The 24,675-nt window shown below is 45.2% G+C and overlaps 1 protein-coding gene across 1 annotated transcript in view; it reads right to left on the bottom strand.

The window, feature by feature from the left end:
* Positions 1-24,675, bottom strand: part of PDE6A (phosphodiesterase 6A) — a 144,083-nt gene that overhangs the window by 30,953 nt on the left and 88,455 nt on the right. The window contains exons 11-13 of the mRNA XM_077472697.1: positions 10,283-10,348; positions 8,544-8,690; positions 4,602-4,709 (exon numbers count right to left, since the gene is read on the bottom strand). Coding sequence (XP_077328823.1) covers positions 4,602-4,709; positions 8,544-8,690; positions 10,283-10,348 — 321 coding nt within the window. The remainder of the gene's footprint in view (positions 1-4,601; positions 4,710-8,543; positions 8,691-10,282; positions 10,349-24,675) is intronic.

Below are 24,675 nucleotides of genomic sequence, written 5' to 3'. Positions count from 1 at the left end.
GCTGAGAACTTTTCTAGCAAAACAGGAATTTTCTATACTTGCAAAATCTTTAACCACTTCAATACCGGGTACTTTCACCCCCTTCCTGCCCAGGCCAATTTTTAGCTTTTAGCGCTGTTACACTTTGAATGGCAATCGCACGGTCCTACAACACTGTACCCATATGAAATATGAAATTTTTATCATTTTTCTTTTCACATTAATAGAAAATCAATCAATCCTGATGTAGTGGCCCGAAAATGCCAGGACAGTACAAATACCCCCCCCCCAAATGACCCCTTTTTGGAAAGTTCAAAGTATATAGTAAGAGGCAAAGTGAGTTTCTGAAAGTTTTTCTTCACAATTTTTTCATTTTGTACATACTGTCACCAGTGCAGTGCCATCATATAACTGGTGTGGCAGTGATCAGGGACACTGACTGGTGACAATATGTAGAAAAAAAAAACACCAAAAAATAACGTAAATCTTTTTTTCAATTTTTTTAAAATATGTTTTTTCTTTTTTTACGATTTTTTTCCATTCTCTGACCAAAGCAACACACTGTTACCATAGTAACACTGTACTACTCTGAGGAGGTGATCAAGATTTTTTTTTGCACACTATAACCACTTACAGACCGTGTCATGACGATATACGTCGGCAGAATGGCACGGCTGTGATCGGGAGCTGTGATCATTGTCGTGTCACATGTAGCCCATCCCCCCACAGTTAGAACATCCCCAGGACACCCTTAACATCTTCAGCGCCCCCTACTGGTTGACCCCTTCACTGCCGGTGTAATTTTTATAGTAATCAGTGCAATGTATAGCACTGATCGCTGTATAAATGACAATGGTCCCAAAATGGCTTCAAAAATGTCCGATGTGTCCGCCATAATGTCGCAGTCATGATAAAAATCGCTGATCGCCGCCATTACTAGTAAAAAAAAAAAATCATTAATAAAAATGCCATAAAACTATCCCCTATTTTGTAGACGCTATAACTTTTGCGCAAACCAATCAATGCTTTTTTTTTTCTACCAAAAATATGTAGAAGAATACGTATTGGCCCAAACTGAGGAAAAAAACATATTTTTAATACATTTTTTGGGGATATTTATTATAGCAAAAAGTAAAAAATATTGCTTTTTTTCAAAATTGTCACTCCTTTTTTGTTTATAGTGCAAAAAAAAAAAACGTAGAGGTGATCAAATACTACCAAAAGAAAGCTCTATTTGTGGGGAAAAAAAGGCAGAGCAATTATCAGTTACAGCGACGCAGTGCCGAAACGCAAAAAGTGCTCTGGGCTTTGGGCAGCCAAATGGTCTGGGGCTGAAGTGGATAATTGCTAATAACACTGAATATCACTGTTACATATATACATTTTTACGGATGTATATAGATTCATTCAGTGTTTACTATTGTGATTAGCTGTGATTGGCCACAGCTAATCACATGGCTCAGATGGTCTGTGATAGGCCCTGTCTGTACCATGTAATCACTGTGATTAGATATTACATGATAATAGTAAAAATGACATAATACATCTCTTATATGTATAGCTGCATCTATTAAGCTACTTGATGCAGCTATACATATAAAAGATGTTTTATGTCATGTTTATTATTACCGTGTAATATCTAATCTTCATTGATTCTACGATATGGAGTACATATTGGCTCCCATCATGTATTATGTGCTATGATTTTTATCTTGTATATGCATAATGTTATTGTGCAATTTGATGTTATGTATATTCAAAGCCCTAATATTTGTGCATGTTTATAATCCAAATTTGTTGCTTTCTCCGCAAAGAAATAATTTTACAGTTTGACCACTTATTCGTTCGTTACTTACCTCATTTAAAGTCCCAAACTCCTTCTTTATTTATTTCTAATAATTGCTGAGGCCACCCATCATATTATAGGACCGATAACAACACTCAAGTGCCAGGAGGGGATGGTGCTTAGCTTAACTTTCAAAGGTTTTCAGGTAAGGTATCATCTGCTAATGCATTTTTTTTTCATCATATGCTTAATTTGTATTTCCCAAGGTTATAGGTTTGCCTTCGGTTAATAACGTAATAATGATATACAGAAGACAATACATTGGCACCAGACATAGAAAAGGAGGAGCTGCCACTCACATCTATATTGGTGCTCATCTATCATTATTAATGTGTGCAAAAGTAGTTTTAGAAAGATGATGTATATTGCAATCTTTTCCAAACAGATCCACAAACATGAGATGATAGTCACTAGGAATGAGAATTTAGTTTCCACTACCATGGATGTGAGGTGAGTCCTATGGGTTTAAGAATCGCAGTCTTGAGAATATTTTTGTTCAGTTTCACCCAGGAATTAAAAAAAAAAAAACATAATGCACTGCATGGCCTTTACACTATGGCTAATAGAATTAGATGGGCCAATGCTTTCAATGTTTTAAGGGGATTTTGGTTAAGCCAGCCCCCTCACTATAAACAGGGAAGGCACAGAGCAGCCATAGTAACAGCCATAGTACTGTACCAGTGAATAAGTAGCTGTTGAAAGGAAAGCATGGGGACAAAGTGCATAGGGAGATATTAGGGTCAGTTAGAAAACTATACTTAAAGTGGAGCTCCACCCAAAAGGGGAAGTTCTGCTTTAAGTACACCTCCCCTCTCCTATGCCACATTTTGCATATCTTTTTTTGGGGGGAGAGTGGGTACCTTGTTTTGACAGCTACCCGCTCCCACTTCCATTCAGACCACCTAGGCAAGCTGAGAGAAAGTTCTCCTCTCCCCCTCCCTCCCTGTAATCTTCTGGGACCTGCGACATGTCCCAGAAGATTTCCTGATCATTCAGGAGGCGCAGCGCGACTTGAGCATGGGCAGTGTGCACCTGGCTGTGAAGCTTCAAGCTGTCACAGCCGCGTGCCCAGAATTGTAATGCTGGCGCCGGGGAGAGGAAGAGAACCGAGGCTTCGGGCGGCCACATCGCTGGATCGTTGTTTCGGGATATATGAGATTTTAATGTTGTTAAGACCTTTTTTTTAGGTTAAAGTATGCTTTTATATTAATAATGGTATTGGGGGTTTTAATTTCTTCTGCGGGTTTTTTATTATTATTTTATGTTGATAGAGTGTTTTTTTTTTTCCCGTTAAGTGTGGGGTGCAGAAAGCTGAAAATTCACTTAGTATTGAATAACTTCATAAAGCTAGCCTTTGCTTCCCAGACGTCGAATCATTGTTTAAAAAGAAAAAAAAAAGTATAAGAAGAGTAAGCACCTAAAGTATCTCACATTATATCATCTGCATTCGCTGCACCCCCTATCCCCAAAGATAAAATAAAAGTTAGGTATGCCCTGGTAATGACTACTATCCCTCATTAAAATGGTCCTGCTGGGGACCAATTTTAAGATACTCCTCTGTGCTAGCCTAATTCCTGTTGTAATGCCTTAGATTGTGCTCTTTGCCTGTAGTAAATTAGAATTGCTGCTGGAAAATTACATTGCTGTGTCCTCTAATTCTTGTAGTAAAATATAAAATAGTAAAATATATGATTCTATCTATAGGCACCAAGATAGAGCACCTAACTCTGCTGACCCACCAGTCTCAGGAAACAATTAATTTATGTGTTAATCTGTAAAAGCAAAAAAAAAACCTCTATAAAAGTTGTGTTGTGGTAGTTTACTATTTCAGGGTCACCATCTCATCCCTTCAATTACTAATGTTTGTAAGTCATAAAGGCTCTGTGGCTAAATTGGTTACAATAATCAGTATATGATTAGCTGACAACAACTGTGGCCTTAAAGTGTTTGCTAACCCCTCTCAAAAAAAAAATTTCAGATCCTGGTCCCCTAACCACTTCAGCTCTGGAAGAATTGACCCCCTTCCTGACCAGGCCATTTGTTGCGATATGGTACTGCGTCAATTTAACTGACAATTGCGCTGGCATGCGACACTGTACCCAAACAAAATTGATGTCATTTTTTTCACAAATAGATCTTTCTTTTGGTGTTATTTGACATTTTCAGGGGTGTACTCACTTTTGTTGCCAACAGCTTAGACATTAATGGCTGTGTGTTGAGTTATTTTGAGGGGACAGCAAATTTACACTGTTATACAAGCTGTACACTCACTACTTTACATTGTAGCAAAGTGTGATTTCTTCAGTGTTGTCACATGAAAAGATATAATAAAATATTTACAAAAATGTGAGGGGTGTACTCACTTTTGTGAGATACTGTATGTCTAATTGAACACTCCCCCGTATTCAAGGAACATGGCCAAACTAGGATCTGGCCAATACCATCATAGCATAGGCGATTGCTGACTGAAGAGCACTGCACACTAACTGCTAGAGTACTCACAATGAAGCCAGTGTAGGGGGGAATGATGTGGACCAGTCTCCAATTGTAATCAGGATCTGGGAACATGAGTGCTGGAGTAGCTGAGGCGTGGGTCAATACCACTTCTAGGCTCCAATCCAGGTATTTAGAAGCTATGCCAAACTATTCACATATCTAGCAGGGTTGCTATATAGCTGATTTATACACAATAAGCCATCTATTACCTAAGGTTACCTGTTTAAATATTGGACATATTACCAGCATAACTAGCAGTCAATGTTACATTGTTACTTACCATTAGGAGGGTGAACATGGTTTGTCCCACATTGAAGCCATGTCGCCAATTGTGATAAGTAATTTTTCTGTATCCTTTACTTACCGAGAATAAAAAACGCACTAAGACCTGTAAAGTAAGAAATTATAACAAATAATACAAATGTTCACATATGACAGGTTGTAAAAATGCATTACCCAAATGGTGATCAGCATACAGTACATGAAAGTAAAAAATTTAAGCCACTGTATATTCAAATAAAGTGTTTAAAAGGAACCCTTAGTATAGTGCATAACATAGCCATCTACAGTGTATACTGTGTAAACAGCTATTATCCTTGTTGGCTTTTCTCTCTAAATAGTTACACAGTTTATTACCTGTATTGACTTTAAAAACAGAAAATGTTACTGTTTAAGTAACTGCACTGGAGAGATTACAATTCCCTTTTGTATCCTGTGATTACAAGGTAAGAAAAGGGGAGAATGGGAATCCCGAAGACAGGAGGACATATAACAAAAGCCTCAAAGAGGTTCTAACCTCATAAGCGAGATTTCCCAGCACTGCCTGTCACTCTGACACCCTTCAACCAGGTCACAACCCTCTAGCACCTGTTATGTTATTTATGGGAATTGGTGTTAATGGATAGAAGCAGGCCGTGATAGAGCTGATCAGAAGTTTGCATGGCAGTGTTTTCTCTGTTTATTGAATCCCATTTGGGAAGAATTTGTGTTTTGCTGAACATGCCTTTGCAAGGCAAGCAAGTTTTTTTTTTTTTTACCTGTTCTGGATAAATAAAATGAAGGCATGATAGCCTGAAACCATGTACGGTAGGTGGACTGGCTTTCTCTATACTCAATGTTATATGTTATATAACATTTAAATTTAAGTGGAGATTTCCTTTAAAGAGTAATTCCTCTTTCGTGGGGAAAAAAAATAAAAAAATAATAATATAGCGTCTAAAATTGTGATGCAAGTGTCATTGTAATTGAATGTTATTAAAAAGTACCTTTCCTTTTCAATCTGCAGCTCTGACATTTTCTGTAAAATGCAAAATGGCTACCTGGAGGTGTTCTGTGCACAGATGGTGTACAGAACACCACCTCCGCCCCCGCCCCCCATTAATGTAATTTCCTCCTTGTGTAGTTGGCTTACTGATTTTCTCAGAAGTCTGCACTAAGATACAAGTGAGATTTGGGGTATCTCCTGCAACAAAAATGTAATTTTTGGGGAGATACTCCCAAAGGGAAATCACAGCCAAAGTGATATAGTCCCTGCCACTTTCCTCATTAGGTGCAGCAGCTGATTGATAATAATAAAATCACTCCCATTAGATTCACTTTCCACATGGACACAGAAACAAAAAGCTATTTCTTCAGAATAACAAAAGGTAGGAATCTGCAACAACGTTTGTTACAATCCTTGCAATGTACATATATTATCCACAGGGGAATGTTTTTTTCTCAACTAAAGTGCTGTTACTTTTAAAGTCATTACAAGTAAATTGCCTGAAGATAATACTTGTTCAGAGCAAGAAAGCTAATTAATATCAGGTTAGTGTAGTAAGGCTAATGAAAACAAGTCTTTCTAGGTTTATGGTTATATTGTGGTTTTAGATCTAGGAGCACATCTTTTATTAAACTATGGCCAGGGGAAGGCATTGATGCTTGAGCCATATGCAAAGTATTATAAACTGCCAACGTATATGGCTGCTGGGCAGTCTCATGCTATTCATTAATTTTTTATCTACTAGGGATGAGCCGAACACCCCCCGGTTCGGTTCGCACCAGAACTTTCGAACGGACCCCAAATTCGTACGAACGTTAGAACCCTATTGAAGTCTATGGGACTCGAACGTTCGAAATTAAAAGTGCTAATTTTAACGGCTAATATGCAAGATAATGTCCTAAAAAGGGTTTGGGGACCTGGCTCCTGCCCCAGGGGACATGGGTCAATGCAAAAAAAAGTTTTAAAAATGGCCGTTTTGGCAGGAGCACTGATTTTAATGACGATTAAAGTGAAAAAAAAAGTGAAATATTCCTTTAAATATCGTGCCTGGGGGGTGTCTGTAGTATGCCTGTGAAGTGCCACGTGTTTCCCGTGTTTAGAACAGTCCCTGCACAAAATGACATTTAACGGAAATAACGTCATTTAAAACTGCTTGCGGTTTTAATGTTATATCTGGTTCCTGCAATATGGTTGAAAATCATTGAGAAAAATGGCATGGGTAGCCCTCCCTGCCCATTACCAGCCCCTTTGGGTCTTGTATGCATATTAAAGGGAACCCCGTACCCATATTAAAAAAAGGAAATGCGTGTGGCCCCCAGACCCTATATACTCAGAACAGCAGTATACAGGCGGTGCAAACAAGACAGGGACTGTGTAGATTTGTTGTGTTAAGTTGAATCTGTTTTCAATTTTCAACTGGTACATTTTTGAAGTGTAGCTCTATCTCCTACAACTGACTGCAAGCTCTATTTAAAACGAGCAAGATAGTTAGCTATATAGGTGGATATAGCGGTGTATACTGCGTTCAGAGCACGCAGACAGCACGCATAATCTCCTAACACTGACTGAAAGCTCTATTTAAAACGAACAAGATAGTTAGCTATATAGGTGGATATAGCGGTGTATACTGCGTTCAGAGCACGCAGACAGCACGCATAATCTCCTAACACTGACTGAAAGCTCTATTTAAAACGAGCAAGATAGTTAGCCATATAGGTGGATATAGCTGGTGGCCTTATATAGTGTGGGGCGTGTACTACACAGCCTGAGCTATGATTGGCCACAGGCATCCTGCCTGTGGCCAATCATGGCTCTCCTCGCTGCCGGCGCTGTGATTGGCCAAGCATGTGGGGTCACAGTGCATGCTTGGCCAATCATGAACCAGCAATGCACTGCGCCATCGCAGTGCATTGTGGGCCGTGAGCGCCACACGAATTTGGCGCGAACGTCCCATAACGTTCGGAATTCGCCGAACGGGTGAACAGCCGATGTTCGAGTCGAACTTATGTTCGACTCGAACACGAAGCTCATCCCTAATCTCTACTAACTAATTAGATAACTATATTTGCAGGATATAACCTTATATAGGTCAATAGCTTATTTCTGCTGAATCAGCAGGGACGAATACGCCTTCTAAAATTTTATAGCTAATGATCTTAGATCCTGACCATAGGCATTGTTTGGTTGTTATACTTCCCAGCCAATGTTGGGCCAGGTTCTTGCACAATTGCTTTAAATTGTTCAAATTATCAATACCTCTGTGTATGGGAACCTTTAGTACTGCAAACTGTAGTTAGAATGTGATAATCTGCGTGTTGTTACTGTGCTAGCCCTTGTACACACGGTCGGACATTCCGACAACAAAATTCATCGGATTTTGTCCGACGGATTTTGTCAGAAACTTGTGCTGCATACACACGGTCGGACAAAGTTGTCGGAAAATCCGATCGTACGTAATGTGATGACGTTATTTCGTTACGACGGGACTACGTCCAGGCTAGTGGCCAAAAGCCTTGATCTAGGAATTTGATCTTAGCATGCGTGGCACTTTGTCCGATCGGAATTCTCTACACACAATCGGACAAGTCAGATCGGATCATGTTGTCGGAAAGTTTTATAGCCCAGCTCTAAAACTTTGTCCATCGGATATTCCAACTGAAACAGTCAGATGGAGCCCACACACAGTCAGATTAACCGACAACACAGTCCGATCAGACATTTTCCGTCGGAATGTCCGACCGTGTGTACAAGGGCTTATAGCCAAGCTCTCAAACTTGGTCCGTTGGTTATTACGACGGAAACAGTCCGATGGAGCCCACACACTGTCGGATTATCCAACAACTCGGTCCGATCGGACATTTTCCATCGGAATGTCTGACCGTATGTACAAGGGCTAAGAATGTGAGTGTAATTTATGTTCATTTTTCGGTATAAAGGTAAGGAGTCATGATAACTTACCTCCTGAGGTATATGAAATTTGTCAACTACTTCTAACTCATAGTACATCTGTATAGCACATTTCACCAAGAAAAGCTCACTTTGTGGCAAGTCACTAAAGTGAAATTCATAGATCTCAGCCTCCTCTGGATCTGGTAGTTCTTCTTGCTGTAAAAGAAGTACAAGTCTAATTAGCTTTATGTTAAAAATGCAACTTGATGTTTGTTACCAGAGCCTACAAGTAGCAAATGATTGTCACCTTGCAGTGAATCTGTACTAATTCGGAGTGAATTTGTACTTTTAATTTTTGTCCCACACCAAAGTCCTTGTGTAATTTGTGGGTTGCCTTTAAGTCAGAGTATGAGCAAAAAACCATCGCCCCATCTCCATGTAACAGGAGTTGGCAAGTGTCCGCTCAGGCAGCCTCTGCTGCATCTATGGAGCAAGGAAAGAGACTCACATGCTCCGCTATATCAAGACATAGTGGGTATTTCACAGGACTTCATTGTTTGACCAGGGTGGTGTGGAGAAGGCTTGTATTAGAAACAGAAGCAATGGCATATCGGACAAACATGTTATTTTCCCTTAATAGTTAAAGTTTAGATTCAATTTAAGCTCTACCTTAATGGTCACCTTTTTTATGCAGATGACATTTCTGTGTTGTTTGTTCTGCTGTTGGGTAGAGTACATAGTCTATTTTAAGAAGAAATCCCTGCCCCATTTAATTTTTAAAAATCCCTGTTTACCTGATAGTTTATCCTCAAACCAGATGCTTACCTACACGATGGGTCCAGCATTGTCCTTCTGCAGTTTGTTTTTCCAGTGCCACAGCTCAGGTCCCGTGTCACCATCCTCCATGTAATGTAATTAGAAGGCAGCTGTCACTTCCGGTTATAAGCAGCCACCTCCATATGATGAGCCCCCAGACCCACCACCCTCCTCCTTCCATGAATGGAAGCAGATGCCTCTTGGGATATGTGATGTGCCCATTTTTCACAAGGTATCAGGAGGGAAGCACATCCTGAAAGTGGAGGACAGGGAGTGGTCCAGAATGTGCAGAAAAAAAAGATAAGGGTTGTAGAAGACTTTCAGTGTGAAAGTCTGCTTTAGCAAAGGTAACGAAAGAATAACAAGGTTTAAATTGTACTTGGGCAGGACAAAAGTGGTTTCTTAAAGTGCATTAGGGGCATTGCAGAAGTCGTTGCAGAGTACATTTTTTCAATCAGACACATGTTCCCTGTGTAGACTCATGGAGATAAAAGATTCTGCAAAGCATTTTGTAGCCCTATTAAACAGAAAGTATGCCTATGTCATGAGCATGTATGACCATCTTTTATACTGACTATTTAATGACTAGTAAAAGGATTATGGTTCTCCTTTAATATATTTATTCCGGAAAGAAAGTTTTACAACAGTGAATTCAAAATAGACACCACAATATGCTGCATAATGCTAAAAAAAATGTTCACTTAAATTCAAGAAAGATATTTAGTTAGCATGGCTTTCCTCTTACAGTCCCCCTGACATTTCCTAAGAGCTTATTTTTTCCCAGACACTTATCTAAGTGATGTATGTTCCCCTGCATACCTTTGTATTGGAACTTTAACGGATTTGGGCTTGCTTAGATTTCCACATTAAACATATGCATTTTGCAAAAATATAATACAATATATTTATTTACGTACTTACTTTCCATTCAGATATATTTAATCAATGCATGATTTGGCAGTCAGTCATGATTACAATGTATTTCTACTTACCAATATTTCATACATTTCTTCCTCTTCACACTCTTCTGGCAATCGGTTGTATACTTCCTTCGTTTTCTTTAAACAAAATTTGCATTGTTAAAGAAGGGCATATTGCATTCAGTAATTTTAAAATATAACTAAGGGCTTGTTTACACTTGCTCAATATATTGATGCTTAGCACATGCGCCTATAGCGTTAATGCACACTATTAGGTGGAGTTGATGAGCGTTTAATGAGCATTAAGAAAGCTCCCCCAAACACCCCTCAAAGTGTAAACTAGGCATAAGGGCAAAACATTTTTTTTAGTTTTGGATAGAGTGAAGAGGGATTAGAACGCCTGTCACTTTTTATTGCGGTCTGTGCCCCCATTAATGAGATTCACTCTCTCTATTTCTCCTTTTTGCCATTATCATTTAAAGTGAAAGTAAAAGAAAATCCAAAATTTTGGGTTTCACCGAGAAAAGTAATAGAAGAGAAACATTCTACCAGAACACTAGTCCTGGAAAGCTGGGGGGGCCCAAGAAATTCCCTTAATTTACAGGGATTTCCTCTCACTTCCTGTTTGTCTATGGGACAGGAAGTGAAGGAAATCTCTGCAATGGGACACAGATGGTGAACAAAACCCTCCTATACTCTATCCAAAATGAAAAAAAATGCCTATAGTTCTACTCACTGTACAAACAAACTTTTTAGTGGGTTAATTAATTTGATCTGCTAGAGTGAGTTTGGGGTAAAGTCGGATCAGCAGGAACAAGCCCACTTTCAGTCAGTGTATCGTTCTCTGTTCAACAGAATACAGTCATTAGACTGGCTTCTGTTGAACAGTCCTGCTGGAAAAGCAGCATTTGATCACTGTGCACAGCTGTTGACTGAAGTGCAAACCTAATCGCTGATCGTTGTATTCCAAGAAGGGGCGTACCCACCGTCAGAATACAATAGCACAACATCACTTGTGTGAATGCTGTGATCTATCAGTTTCTTTTTCGTTCAACCCACTGGTTGTACCCACCGTTAGAATTTGGGCTTTAGGTTTATCATCTAAAGCATATCTCTAGGCAACTTTTTAAAAGTAACATTTTCATACAGTAGGAGACAGTTAAAACCTTGTATTTATTTGGTGGACAGATGCTCAGTCATTACATTAATAGGTTAATGTTGGTTCTGTGACTTGAACTAAGTGTAGTTCTGTGGAATTAGTTTAGCATGTTTATAAAAGTCACATTCCTTAGTGTCGCTAATGAAAAACAGCCTGTGAGATATAAACTTTACTGTACCATCTGAAAAACCTTGGGCATTCCTTTACAGTATAAGTAGCCTTGATTTAGTTTGGCCAAAAAAGTGACACAGGAACATCATAATTAGTGATGGACGAACTTCCGACGGGACGTTTCGCGAACGCGAAACGCGAACGGACACAAACGTTCGCGAAAACGACCGTTCGCCGCGGGCTCCATTGACTTCAATGGGAGGCGAATTTCGCAAACCTTTAGGTCGAATTTGCGGCCACGGGGTAATTATTAGGGGGTAGCACGTAGTCCCACCACCTGGACAATAGCATAATACATGTATGAGGTGAATTTGGGATCGATAACTACAAGCATTTTTTTTTTATTTGGGAAATTGTTCTGACAATTCAGGACTATGGAGCTAATGAAGGCAATGGAGGAGAGGGAAGGTCAGGGACCAGGGTAGGCAAACAAGAGGGTGCAGGAGATACAGAGCACTGACAGCAGCACCGTAATACAGAGCACTGACATCAGCACCGTGACATACAGCGCTGACAGCAGCTCCGTGACATACAGCGCTGACAGCAGCTCCGTGACATACAGCGCTGACAGCAGCTCCGTGACATACAGCGCTGACAGCAGCTCCGTGACATACAGCGCTGACAGCAGCTCCGTGACATACAGCGCTGACAGCAGCACCGTGACATACAGCGCTGACAGCAGCTCCGTGACATACAGCGCTGACAGCAGCTCCGTGACATACAGCGCTGACAGCAGCTCCGTGACATACAGCACTGACAGCAGCTCCGTGACATACAGCGCTGACAGCAGCTCCGTGACATACAGCGCTGACAGCAGCACCGTGACATACAGCGCTGACAGCAGCTCCGTGACATACAGCGCTGACAGCAGCTCCGTGACATACAGCGCTGACAGCAGCTCCGTGACATACAGCGCTGACAGCAGCTCCGTGACATACAGCGCTGACAGCAGCTCCGTGACATACAGCGCTGACAGCAGCTCCGTGACATACAGCGCTGACAGCAGCTCCGTGACATACAGCGCTGACAGCAGCTCCGTGACATACAGCGCTGACAGCAGCTCCGTGACATACAGCGCTGACAGCAGCTCCGTGACATACAGCGCTGACAGCAGCACCGTAAGCAGCCCCAGGAGGAAGTCAGCACAGCACAGGGATGGTGTGATCCCCTCATAATAAGAACCCCCAGGAGGAAGTCAGCACAGCACAGGGATGGTGGGAGCCCCTCATAATAAGAACACCCAGGAGGAAGTCAGCACAGCACAGGGATGGTGGGAACCCCTCATAATAAGCAGCCCCAGTAGAAATATGACACCGCTCAACCTCTTCAAAGAGGAGGGTAGGGGCATATAGTACGGTGTGCTTTTTTGGGTCAGGGAAGTGAGCCAAATGAATTAAGAAGGTCTGTGTGCTTGATTCCAAAAATTGTTTATAGACATATACATGGTCTACTGATCACATGTGTTGAATTCCTCCGAGATCCATGCCTCATTCATTTTTAGAAATGTGAGGTAGTTAACACTGTGGTGAGCTAGGCGAGTACGCTTATCGGTCACAATCCCCCCTGCTGCGCTGAACGTCCTTTCGGACAGGACACTGGATGAGGGGCAAGCCAACAGTTCGATTGCAAATTGGGCAAGCTCTGGCCAGAGGTCAAGCCTGCCCACCCAGTAGTCTAGGGGTTCATCACTCCTCAGAGCGTCCACATCGGCCGTTAACCCAATGTAGTCGGACACCTGACGGTCTAGGCGTTCCCTGATGCTGGATCCGGATGACACCTGTCGATGGGTCGGCTGAAAGAATGACCTCATATCCGAAGTCACCAACACATCTTCAAACCGGCCTCTTCTTGCAGGCGCTGTTGGATTGGTACCCGCAAATCCTTCTCTGGGAGTGGGAATTGCTCCTCTGCCAGCGCACGCAAAAGCAGAATGCAGCATTTCTCGAAGCAAGGCCTGGAAGTGCTGCATTCTGACAGCCCTCTGCGACGGCGGTAACATTTCCGCCATTTTGTGTTTGTACCGGGGGTCTAAGTACGTTGCCACCCAGTACTGGTCCTTGACCCTCATGCTTTTTATACGGGGGTCCCTATTAAAACACTGGAGCATGAAGGCCCCCATTTGCACTAAAGTGGAAGCGGTGTGGTGGCCTGGCTCCTGCTCATCATCCAGGATAATGTCGTCCTCTTCATTCTCCTCTCCCCATCCTCGCACAACAGGGATCCCAGAAAGGTTTAAAGCATGCTCTTCTTGCTCCTGCTCATCCGCCCCGGCACCATCCTCCTCTGACTCCTCATCAGACTCCTGTTGTTGACTTGTCTCAGATAGAGTAGCCCCCCCTGGGAATTCATCCAGCATTGCGACTTCCTCATCTTCCCGCTCCTGCTCCTCCACAGCCTGATCAATGACACGACGCAATGCACGCTCCAGAAAGAAGGCATAAGGTACCATGTCACTGATGGCGCCATGGCTGCGACTGACCAGTTTGGTGATCTCCTCAAATGGCCGCAGAAGTCTGCATGTGTCGCGCATGAGCAGCCACTGGCGCGGTGAAAAAAAACCCAGCTCCCCAGAACCGTTTCTTTCGCAGAGTTCATACAGGTAGACGTTAACTGCACGTTTCTGCTGGAGCAGCCTATCAAGCATATAGAAGGTTGAGTTCCATCGCGTCGGGCAATCGCAAATAAGACGTCTGACCGGCAGATGGTGTCGCCGCTGAATGTCAGCAAGGCGAGCCATGGCCGTGTAAGATCTTCTGAAATGGGCCGAGATTTTCCTTGCCTGCCGCAAGATGTCCTGGACCCCAGGGTATTTGACAAGGAATCGCTGCACGACCAAGTTTAAGACGTGTGCCATGCACGGCACGTGCGTGATTTTGCCCTGTTTCAATGCGCTAAGCAGATTGGCACCGTTGTCACACACCACTTTACCAACTGTCAAATTGAGCGGTGTTAGCCACTCATCTGCCTGTGAACGCAAAGCTGAAAGGAGTGCCGGGCCAGTGTGGCTCTTTGCTTCCAGGCACAACAGACGCAGCACGGCATGGCAACGTCTCACCTGGCATGTGGAATAGGTTCTGGGGAGCTTGGGCGGTGCAGTGGAAGAGACGCTAGCAGCGGAAAAGGAGGAGGCAGCTGAGGAGGAGAGGGAGGAGGATGGAGTAGGAGGAGGAGAAGAAGAGTCAGGCCTGCATGCAATCCGTGGCGGTAAAACCAAATCTACACGGGTGCCACGGGTTACATGCTTGACGGCCGTCAGAAGGTTCACCCAGTGGGCAGTAAAACTGATATACCTTCCCTGCCCGTGTTTGCTAGACCACGTGTCTGTGGTCAGATGTATCTTGGCACCGACACTGTGTGCCAGAGATACATTCACTTGCCGCTGAACATGGCCATATAGCTCTGGGATGCCCTTCTCTGAGAAATACTTCCTTCCTGGGACCTTCCATTGTGGTGTTCCAATGGCCACAAATTTGCGAAAGGCCTCCGAGTCCACCAGTTTATATGGCAGTAGTTGGCGGGCTATGAGTTCTGACAAGCCAGCCGCCAACCGTTGGGCAAGAGGGTTATCCGGCGTCATCATTTTTTTACGCTCAAACATTAGGCCCACGGAAGCCTGCCTTTTTGCAGAAAAATGTGAGCTTGGCGTGATGGAAGGTGGAGTGGAGGACAATTGTGAGGAGAGAGGAGAAGGAGAAGTAGAAGACGAGGCTGGACGGTGAGAGCCTGCAGTGTGGCTTTGTGTGTTCCGTTGCTCCCACTGGGCTCGGTGATGGCTGCTCATGTGCCTTCTTAAGGCGGTCGTCCCTAGGTGAGTATTGGGCTTACCGCGACTAACGCGTTGACTGCAAAGATTGCAGATGGCAACGCTATTGTCAGCAGCGGACACGTTAAAAAAAGCCCACACTGCGGAGCCATGTGCCGGTGTCCTGGGAGCGCCAGATGTGACCGTACATGGTCGATGACTCGCTCCTGATACATTTGCAGTCTGCTTTGTCCCTGCTGTGCAATGTAAGTCATTGCTGCTTCTCCTCCCTATCTGCTGGTCCATATCTCCCTCTGAACTCCCCTCCTCTTCCTCTCTTGTGGGCACCCACGTGACATCACTAGACACGTCATCATCAACGTCACCTTCCCCACCGCTATAAGTAGAGTAGGCAGCAACACCGGGGACCAACCTCCTCCTTGGGCTGATCTGGGTACTGGCGTCAGACTGCTGAGTAGCGCTTGTTGCTACCTCCTCTTCCTGATCCAATACCAAGAGTGGCTGCGCATCAGAAATGTCCTCTTGATATGGATCGGAAAATAATTCCAGTGACTCAAGCGGAAGGTATGTGGTGGTGGTGGTGGTGGTCGTGTTGTTGGTGGTAGTGTCTTTGGGGGTGCACATAGCAGAGAGTGAAGAAGAGGGTGCAGATCGAGAGGATGAGGAGGGTGCAGAAGAGTAAGGCTGAGCGAGCCACTCAACCAAGTCTGGTGCATCCTTTAAAGTAATTGAACGCACCTTCTGCAACTTCCCACTTTGGCTCAAGCCTGTTGCTCCTGCCCTACCCCTACCACCCCTGCGGAAGGGCCTGCCTCTTCCTCTGCATGTCATTTTTTAAATGACCCTGTGACAAAACTCTTAGTCCCTATACCGCTGAAGGACTGCTGCAGTATAGGTGAGCGGTCAGCAGTGGTGCACGTCAACCCTATCTATTGTGGACCTATAGCGGTCCTTACAGAACAGCAGACTGTACCGCACTCAAGCCTATGTACCGTAGCACCCTATACCAAGTTACCAGTCCTTATAAGAACTTTTGTGGACCAAGCAGGTTGTGTATTAGTGTTTAGCAGACTGTACGTCAGTCCCTATACCGCTGAAGGACTGCTGCAGTATAGGGCAGCGGTCAGCAGTGGTGCACGTCAACCCTATCTATTGTGGACCGATAGCGGTCCTTACAGAACAGCAGACTGTACCGCACTCAAGCCTATGTACCGTAGCACCCTATACCAAGTTACCAGTCCTTATAAGAACTTTTGTGGACCAAGCAGGTTGTGTATTAGTGTTTAGCAGACTGTACGTCAGTCCCTATACCGCTGAAGGACTGCTGCAGTATAGGGCAGCGGTCAGCAGTGGTGCACGTCAACCCTATCTATTGTGGACCGATAGCGGTCCTTACAGAACAGCAGACTGTACCGCACTCAAGCCTATGTACCGTAGCACCCTATACCAAGTTACCAGTCCTTATAAGAACTTTTGTGGAACAAGCAGGTTGTGTGTTAGTGATTAGCAGACTGTACGTCAGTCCCTATACCGCTGAAGGACTGCTGCAGTATAGGTGAGCGGTCAGCAGTGGTGCACGTCAACCCTATCTATTGTGGACCGATAGCGGTCCTTACAGAACAGCAGACTGTACCGCACTCAAGCCTATGTACCGTAGCACCCTATACCAAGTTACCAGTCCTTATAAGAACTTTTGTGGACCAAGCAGGTTGTGTATTAGTGTTTAGCAGACTGTACGTCAGTCCCTATACCGCTGAAGGACTGCTGCAGTATAGGGCAGCGGTCAGCAGTGGTGCACGTCAACCCTATCTATTGTGGACCGATAGCGGTCCTTACAGAACAGCAGACTGTACCGCACTCAAGCCTATGTACCGTAGCACCCTATACCAAGTTACCAGTCCTTATAAGAACTTTTGTGGACCAAGCAGGTTGTGTATTAGTGTTTAGCAGACTGTACGTCAGTCCCTATACCGCTGAAGGACTGCTGCAGTATAGGGCAGCGGTCAGCAGTGGTGCACGTCAACCCTATCTATTGTGGACCGATAGCGGTCCTTACAGAACAGCAGACTGTACCGCACTCAAGCCTATGTACCGTAGCACCCTATACCAAGTTACCAGTCCTTATAAGAACTTTTGTGGAACAAGCAGGTTGTGTGTTAGTGATTAGCAGACTGTACGTCAGTCCCTATACCGCTGAAGGACTGCTGCAGTATAGGTGAGCGGTCAGCAGTGGTGCACGTCAACCCTATCTATTGTGGACCGATAGCGGTCCTTACAGAACAGCAGACTGTACCGCACTCAAGCCTATGTACCGTAGCACCCTATACCAAGTTACCAGTCCTTATAAGAACTTTTGTGGACCAAGCAGGTTGTGTATTAGTGTTTAGCAGACTGTACGTCAGTCCCTATACCGCTGAAGGACTGCTGCAGTATAGGGCAGCGGTCAGCAGTGGTGCACGTCAACCCTATCTATTGTGGACCGATAGCGGTCCTTACAGAACAGCAGACTGTACCGCACTCAAGCCTATGTACCGTAGCACCCTATACCAAGTTACCAGTCCTTATAAGAACTTTTGTGGACCAAGCAGGTTGTGTATTAGTGTTTAGCAGACTGTACGTCAGTCCCTATACCGCTGAAGGACTGCTGCAGTATAGGGCAGCGGTCAGCAGTGGTGCACGTCAACCCTATCTATTGTGGACCGATAGCGGTCCTTACAGAACAGCAGACTGTACCGCACTCAAGCCTATGTACCGTAGCACCCTATACCAAGTTACCAGTCCTTATAAGAACTTTTGTGGACCAAGCAGGTTGTGTATTAGTGTTTAGCAGACTGTACGTCAGTCCCTATACCGCTGAAGGACTGCTGCAGTATAGGGCAGCGGTCAGCAGTGGTGCACGTCAACCCTATCTATTGTGGACCGATAGCGGTCCTTACAGAACAGCAGACTGTACCGCACTCAAGCCTATGTACCGTAGCACCCTATACCAAGTTACCAGTCCTTATAAGAACTTTTGTGGAACAAGCAGGTTGTGTGTTAGTGATTAGCAGACTGTACGTCAGTCCCTATACCAATGAAGGACTGCTGCAGTATAGGGCAGCGGTCAGCAGTAGTGCACGGCAACCCTATGTATTGTGGACCGATAGCGGTCCTTACAGAACAGCAGACTGTAACGCACTCAGGCCTATGTACCGTAGCACCCTATACCAAGTTACCAGTCCTTATAAGAACTTTTGTGGACCAAGCAGGTTGTGTGTTAGTGATTAGCAGACTGTACGTCAGTCCCTATACCAATGAAGGACTGCTGCAGTATAGGGCAGCGGTCAGCAGTAGTGCACGGCAACCCTATGTATTGTGGACCGATAGCGGTCCTTACAGAACAGCAGACTGTAACGCACTCAGGCCTATGTACCGTAGCACCCTATACCAAGTTACCAGTCCTTATAAGAACTTTTGTGGACCAAGCAGGTTGTGTGTTAGTGATTAGCAGACTGTACGTCAGTCCCTATACCAATGAAGGACTGCTGCAGTATAGGGCAGCGGTCAGCAGTAGTGCACGGCAACCCTATGTATTGTGGACCGATAGCGGTCCTTACAGAACAGCAGACTGTACTGCACTCAGGCCTATGTACCGTAGCACCCTATACCAAGTTACCAGTCCTTATAAAAACTTTTGTGGACCAAGCAGGTTGTGTGTTAGTGTTTAGCAGACTGTGCGTCAGTCCCTATACCGCTGAAGGACTGCTGCAGTATAGGGCAGCGGTCAGCAGTAGTGCACGGCAACCCTATGTATTGTGGACCGATAGCGGTCCTTACAGAACAGCAGACTGTAACGCACTCAGGCCTATGTACCGTAGCACCCTATACCAAGTTACCAGTCCTTATAAGAACTTTTGTGGACCAAGCAGGTTGTGTGTTAGTGATTAGCAGACTGTACGTCAGTCCCTATACCAATGAAGGACTGCTGCAGTATAGGGCAGCGGTCAGCAGTAGTGCACGGCAACCCTATGTATTGTGGACCGATAGCGGTCCTTACAGAACAGCAGACTGTAACGCACTCAGGCCTATGTACCGTAGCACCCTATACCAAGTTACCAGTCCTTATAAAAACTTTTGTGGACCAAGCAGGTTGTGTGTTAGTGTTTAGCAGACTGTGCGTCAGTCCCTATACCGCTGAAGGACTGCTGCAGTATAGGGCAGCGGTCAGCAGTAGTGCACGGCAACCCTATGTATTGTGGACCGATAGCGGTCCTTACAGAACAGCAGACTGTAACGCACTCAGGCCTATGTACCGTAGCACCCTATACCAAGTTACCAGTCCTTATAAGAACTTTTGTGGACCAAGCAGGTTGTGTGTTAGTGATTAGCAGACTGTACGTCAGTCCCTATACCAATGAAGGACTGCTGCAGTATAGGGCAGCGGTCAGCAGTAGTGCACGGCAACCCTATGTATTGTGGACCGATAGCGGTCCTTACAGAACAGCAGACTGTAACGCACTCAGGCCTATGTACCGTAGCACCCTATACCAAGTTACCAGTCCTTATAAGAACTTTTGTGGACCAAGCAGGTTGTGTGTTAGTGATTAGCAGACTGTACGTCAGTCCCTATACCAATGAAGGACTGCTGCAGTATAGGGCAGCGGTCAGCAGTAGTGCACGGCAACCCTATGTATTGTGGACCGATAGCGGTCCTTACAGAACAGCAGACTGTAACGCACTCAGGCCTATGTACCGTAGCACCCTATACCAAGTTACCAGTCCTTATAAGAACTTTTGTGGACCAAGCAGGTTGTGTGTTAGTGATTAGCAGACTGTACGTCAGTCCCTATACCAATGAAGGACTGCTGCAGTATAGGGCAGCGGTCAGCAGTAGTGCACGGCAACCCTATGTATTGTGGACCGATAGCGGTCCTTACAGAACAGCAGACTGTACTGCACTCAGGCCTATGTACCGTAGCACCCTATACCAAGTTACCAGTCCTTATAAAAACTTTTGTGGACCAAGCAGGTTGTGTGTTAGTGTTTAGCAGACTGTGCGTCAGTCCCTATACCGCTGAAGGACTGCTGCAGTATAGGGCAGCGGTCAGCAGTAGTGCACGGCAACCCTATGTATTGTGGACCGATAGCGGTCCTTACAGAACAGCAGACTGTAACGCACTCAGGCCTATGTACCGTAGCACCCTATACCAAGTTACCAGTCCTTATAAGAACTTTTGTGGACCAAGCAGGTTGTGTGTTAGTGATTAGCAGACTGTACGTCAGTCCCTATACCAATGAAGGACTGCTGCAGTATAGGGCAGCGGTCAGCAGTAGTGCACGGCAACCCTATGTATTGTGGACCGATAGCGGTCCTTACAGAACAGCAGACTGTACTGCACTCAGGCCTATGTACCGTAGCACCCTATACCAAGTTACCAGTCCTTATAAGAACTTTTGTGGACCAAGCAGGTTGTGTGTTAGTGATTAGCAGACTGTACGTCAGTCCCTATACCAATGAAGGACTGCTGCAGTATAGGGCAGCGGTCAGCAGTAGTGCACGGCAACCCTATGTATTGTGGACCGATAGCGGTCCTTACAGAACAGCAGACTGTACTGCACTCAGGCCTATGTACCGTAGCACCCTATACCAAGTTACCAGTCCTTATAAGAACTTTTGTGGACCAAGCAGGTTGTGTATTAGTGTTTAGCAGACTGTGCGTCAGTCCCTATACCGCTGAAGGACTGCTGCAGTATAGGGCAGCGGTCAGCAGTAGTGCACGGCAACCCTATGTATTGTGGACCGATAGCGGTCCTTACAGAACAGCAGACTGTACCGCACCCAAGCCTATGTACCGTAGCACCCTAGACAGACCAAGTTACCAGTCCTGATAAAGAGCTTTGTGGAACAAGTGAGTTGTGAATGATTAGCAGACTGCAGCAGAAGGGCAGCAGTCAAGTATAATATTCTTTCTATATTTGGAAGAAAGAATATTATACGTGTACAAGCCTATTACCGTACCACTGATACCAGTCCTGAAAAGAACCTTTGTGGAACTAATAGTAACAGCAAGTCTTTAAAATTATCCTCACTGCCTGACACACTGCTTCCTGCCTGTCCCTATACAAATTGGCAAAAAAGAGTAGGCTGGAACGATTAGCTGGAACAGCTCTTTTGTGGACCTGATAGTAACAGCTAATGATGATGATGATGATGATGATGAAGAAAGACTAATCTGGCTGAGCTGTCCCTAAAATAGCAGCATACAGCGCTCTGTCCCTTTATCTAAACTGACAAAAGAAACTCAGGCTGCTGACCTAACACCTATACCAGTCCTGAAAAGAACTTTTGTGTACCAAATAGCTAGCGTTTTCTCTGTCCCTACTCCACACAGGATCCTTTCCCTACAGTGACAGAAGAAAGAATGTAAAATGGCCACCGGATCGGGTGTATTTATAGGTTAGGGGGAATGTCCAAGTGTCCATGAGCTGTCATGTCTCAATTGGTTGTCCTGTAACACATGATAAACGTGTCACGAAAGGTTAAAGTTCTTGTATACATTAAACACGTAAGTCCGCCGGGGCGAACGACGGAAAAAGGCGTTCGAACCCGCGGACGGCGAAAGTCGGAAATTCGCCGCGAAACGACCGCCGGGCGAACCGTTCGGCCATCACTAATCATAATCCAGTAAGAAGGCCATTGGGATAATCTACGTAATAGCAAGAATCACAGCTGAGGCTGCGTACACACGGGCGGACTGTTCGCTCAACTTTGTCCGCTGAACAGTGTTTCAGCGGACAGTCCGCTCGTGTGTGGGGCTTCAGCGGACAGTTTCAGCGGACAGTTTGACGAACAAAGTTTTTCGGAAATTCCGAAAAACTGTCCGCTGAAACTTGGTTTGAGCGGACAGTCCGCCCGTGTGTAGGCCACTTTCGAAATGAGCAAACTGTTCCCGCTCGGAGGAAAGTCTGCTCATTTCGAGCGCGTCTCCAGGTAGGCGGGGCCCGTGAAGGAGACGTCGCTGGCCCCGCCGCCTGGTATGGACTTAAAGGGGAACCCCAACGCCGAAAAAAAACGGCGTGGGGGTTCCCCCAAAGTCCACAACAGACCCTTGTCCGAGCACGCTACCCGGCCGGCCAGGAAAGGGGGGCGAGCGAGCGCGAGCCGCGCGGCCCCCCCACCCCAAAGCACCTTGTCCCCATGTTGATGAGGACAAGGGCCTCTTCCCGACAACCCTGGCCGTTGGTTGTTGGGGTCTGCGGGCGGGGGGCTTATCGGAATCCGGGAGCCCCCTTTAATAAGGGGGCCCCCGGATACCGGCCCCCCACCCTATGTGAATGAGTATGGGGTACAATGTACCCCTACCCATTCACCTGTAAAATAAAAGTACCCCAAAAAAAACACAACACACGAGATAAAATATTTTATTGCACAGCTCCGGGGGTCTTCCGTCTTCGGGGGTCTCCTCGCCGGACTCCTCCGCTATCTTCTTGTAGCTCTTTTGCTAGCGGAGGAGTCCGGCTTTCTTCCTCCCCGCCGCCGGCCTCTTCTCCCGACTTCGGGGGTCTTGTCCCCCTCTTCGGTTCTTCTGCCGGGCCACCGCGCCTTCTTATAGCTCTTTTACAGGCGGTGGCCCGGTCTTCTGTCGCCGCCGCCGTGTGGTGGTCATTTGTATTCAGCCCCCCTAAGTCAATATTTTGTAGAAGCACCTTTACCTGCAACTACAGGTGCAAGTCTTTTTGGAGATATCTCTGCTAGAGAGTGACATTTTTTTCCCATTGTCTTTTGCAAAATAGCTTAAGCTCTGTCAGATTGGATGGAGAGCATCTGTGAAAAGCAATTTTCAAGTCTTGCCACAGATTCTCAAGTGGATTTAGGTCTGGACTTTGACTGGGCCATTCTAACACATAAATGTGCTTTGATCTAAATCATTCCATTGTAGCTCTGGCTGTATGTTTAGAGTCATTCTCCTACTGAAAGGTGAACCTCCGCCCCAGTCTCAAGCTTTTGCGGACTCTAACAGGTTTTCTTTTAAGATTGCCCTGTATTTGACTCCATCCATTTCCCATCAACTCTGACCAGCTTCCCTGAAAAGCATCCACACAACATGATGCTGCCACCACCATGTTTTACGGTGGGGATCGTGTTTTTAGGGTGATGTGCAGTGTTGATTTTATGCCACACATAGCATTTTGCTTTTAGGCCAAAAAGTTCAATTTTGGTCTCATCTGACCAGAGCACCTTCTTCCACATGTTTGCTGTGTCCCTCATATGGCTTCTCGCAAACTGCAAACGGGCTTATGGCTTTCTTTCAACAATGGCTTTCTTCTTTCCAAAAAGGCCAGATTTGTGTAGTGCACAAATAATAGTTGTCTTGTGGACATAGTTACATAGTTGGTAAGGTTGAAAAAAGGCACAAGTCCAACCTGTGTGCGTGTGCTTTTATGTCAATATAACATTCTACGCAGACGACATCCAAATCTATTTCTCTACTCCTCAGCTCACTCCCTCTGTCTCCTCACGTATCACTAATTTACTATCAGATATATCGGTCTGGATGTCACAACACTTCCTCAAACTCAATCTATCCAAAACCGAACTTGTAATTTTCCCTCCCCCATATGCCCCTTCCCCTGATCTCACTGTCCAAATTGATGGCACAACCATAAGCCCATCCCCACATACCAAGGTTCTAGGTGGACTCTTACCTCTCCTTCAAGCAACACATCCAATCACTGTCCAAATCCTGTCGCCTCAACCTCCGCAACATCTCCAAAATATGCCCCTTTCTAACCAATGACACAACAAAGCTCTTAATTCACTCGCTGGTCATCTCCCGCCTCGACTACTGCAACTCCCTTCTCATTGGCTTACCTCTACATAGTCTATCACCTCTTCAATCCATCATGAATGGTGCTGCTAGACTCATCCACCTTACCAATCACTCTGTCTCTGCTACTCCTCTCTGTCAATCCCTCCACTGGCTTCCGCTCAGCCAAAGAATTAAATTCAAAATACTAACAACTACGTACAAAGCCATCCACAACTCTGCCCCCAGCTACATCACTAGCTTAGTCTCTAAATACCAACCCACTCATTCTCTTCGTTCCTCTCAAGACCTCCTGCTCTCTAGCTCCCTCATCACCTCCTCCCATGCTCACCTCCAGGACTTTTCCAAAGCCTCTCCAATCCTATGGAATGCCCTACACCAATCTGTCCGCCTATCTCCTACTTTGTTAGCTTTTAGGCGATCCCTGAAAACCCTTCTCTTCAGAGAAGCCTATCCTACCCACACCTAACAACTGTATTTTCATTTTCTCCATCAGCTCATCCCCCACAGTTATTACCTTTTTTGTTTCAACTTGACCCTCTCTTCTAGATTGTAAGCTCTAACG

Source organism: Lithobates pipiens, unplaced genomic scaffold (assembly GCF_037356315.1).
Source record: "Lithobates pipiens isolate NorthernLeopardFrog02 unplaced genomic scaffold, aLitPip1_a1.2 Scaffold_8, whole genome shotgun sequence".
Lineage (NCBI taxonomy): Eukaryota > Metazoa > Chordata > Amphibia > Anura > Ranidae > Lithobates > Lithobates pipiens.
Note: the sequence above shows the minus strand (reverse complement) of the source record. Positions and strands in the feature narration are given on the sequence as shown.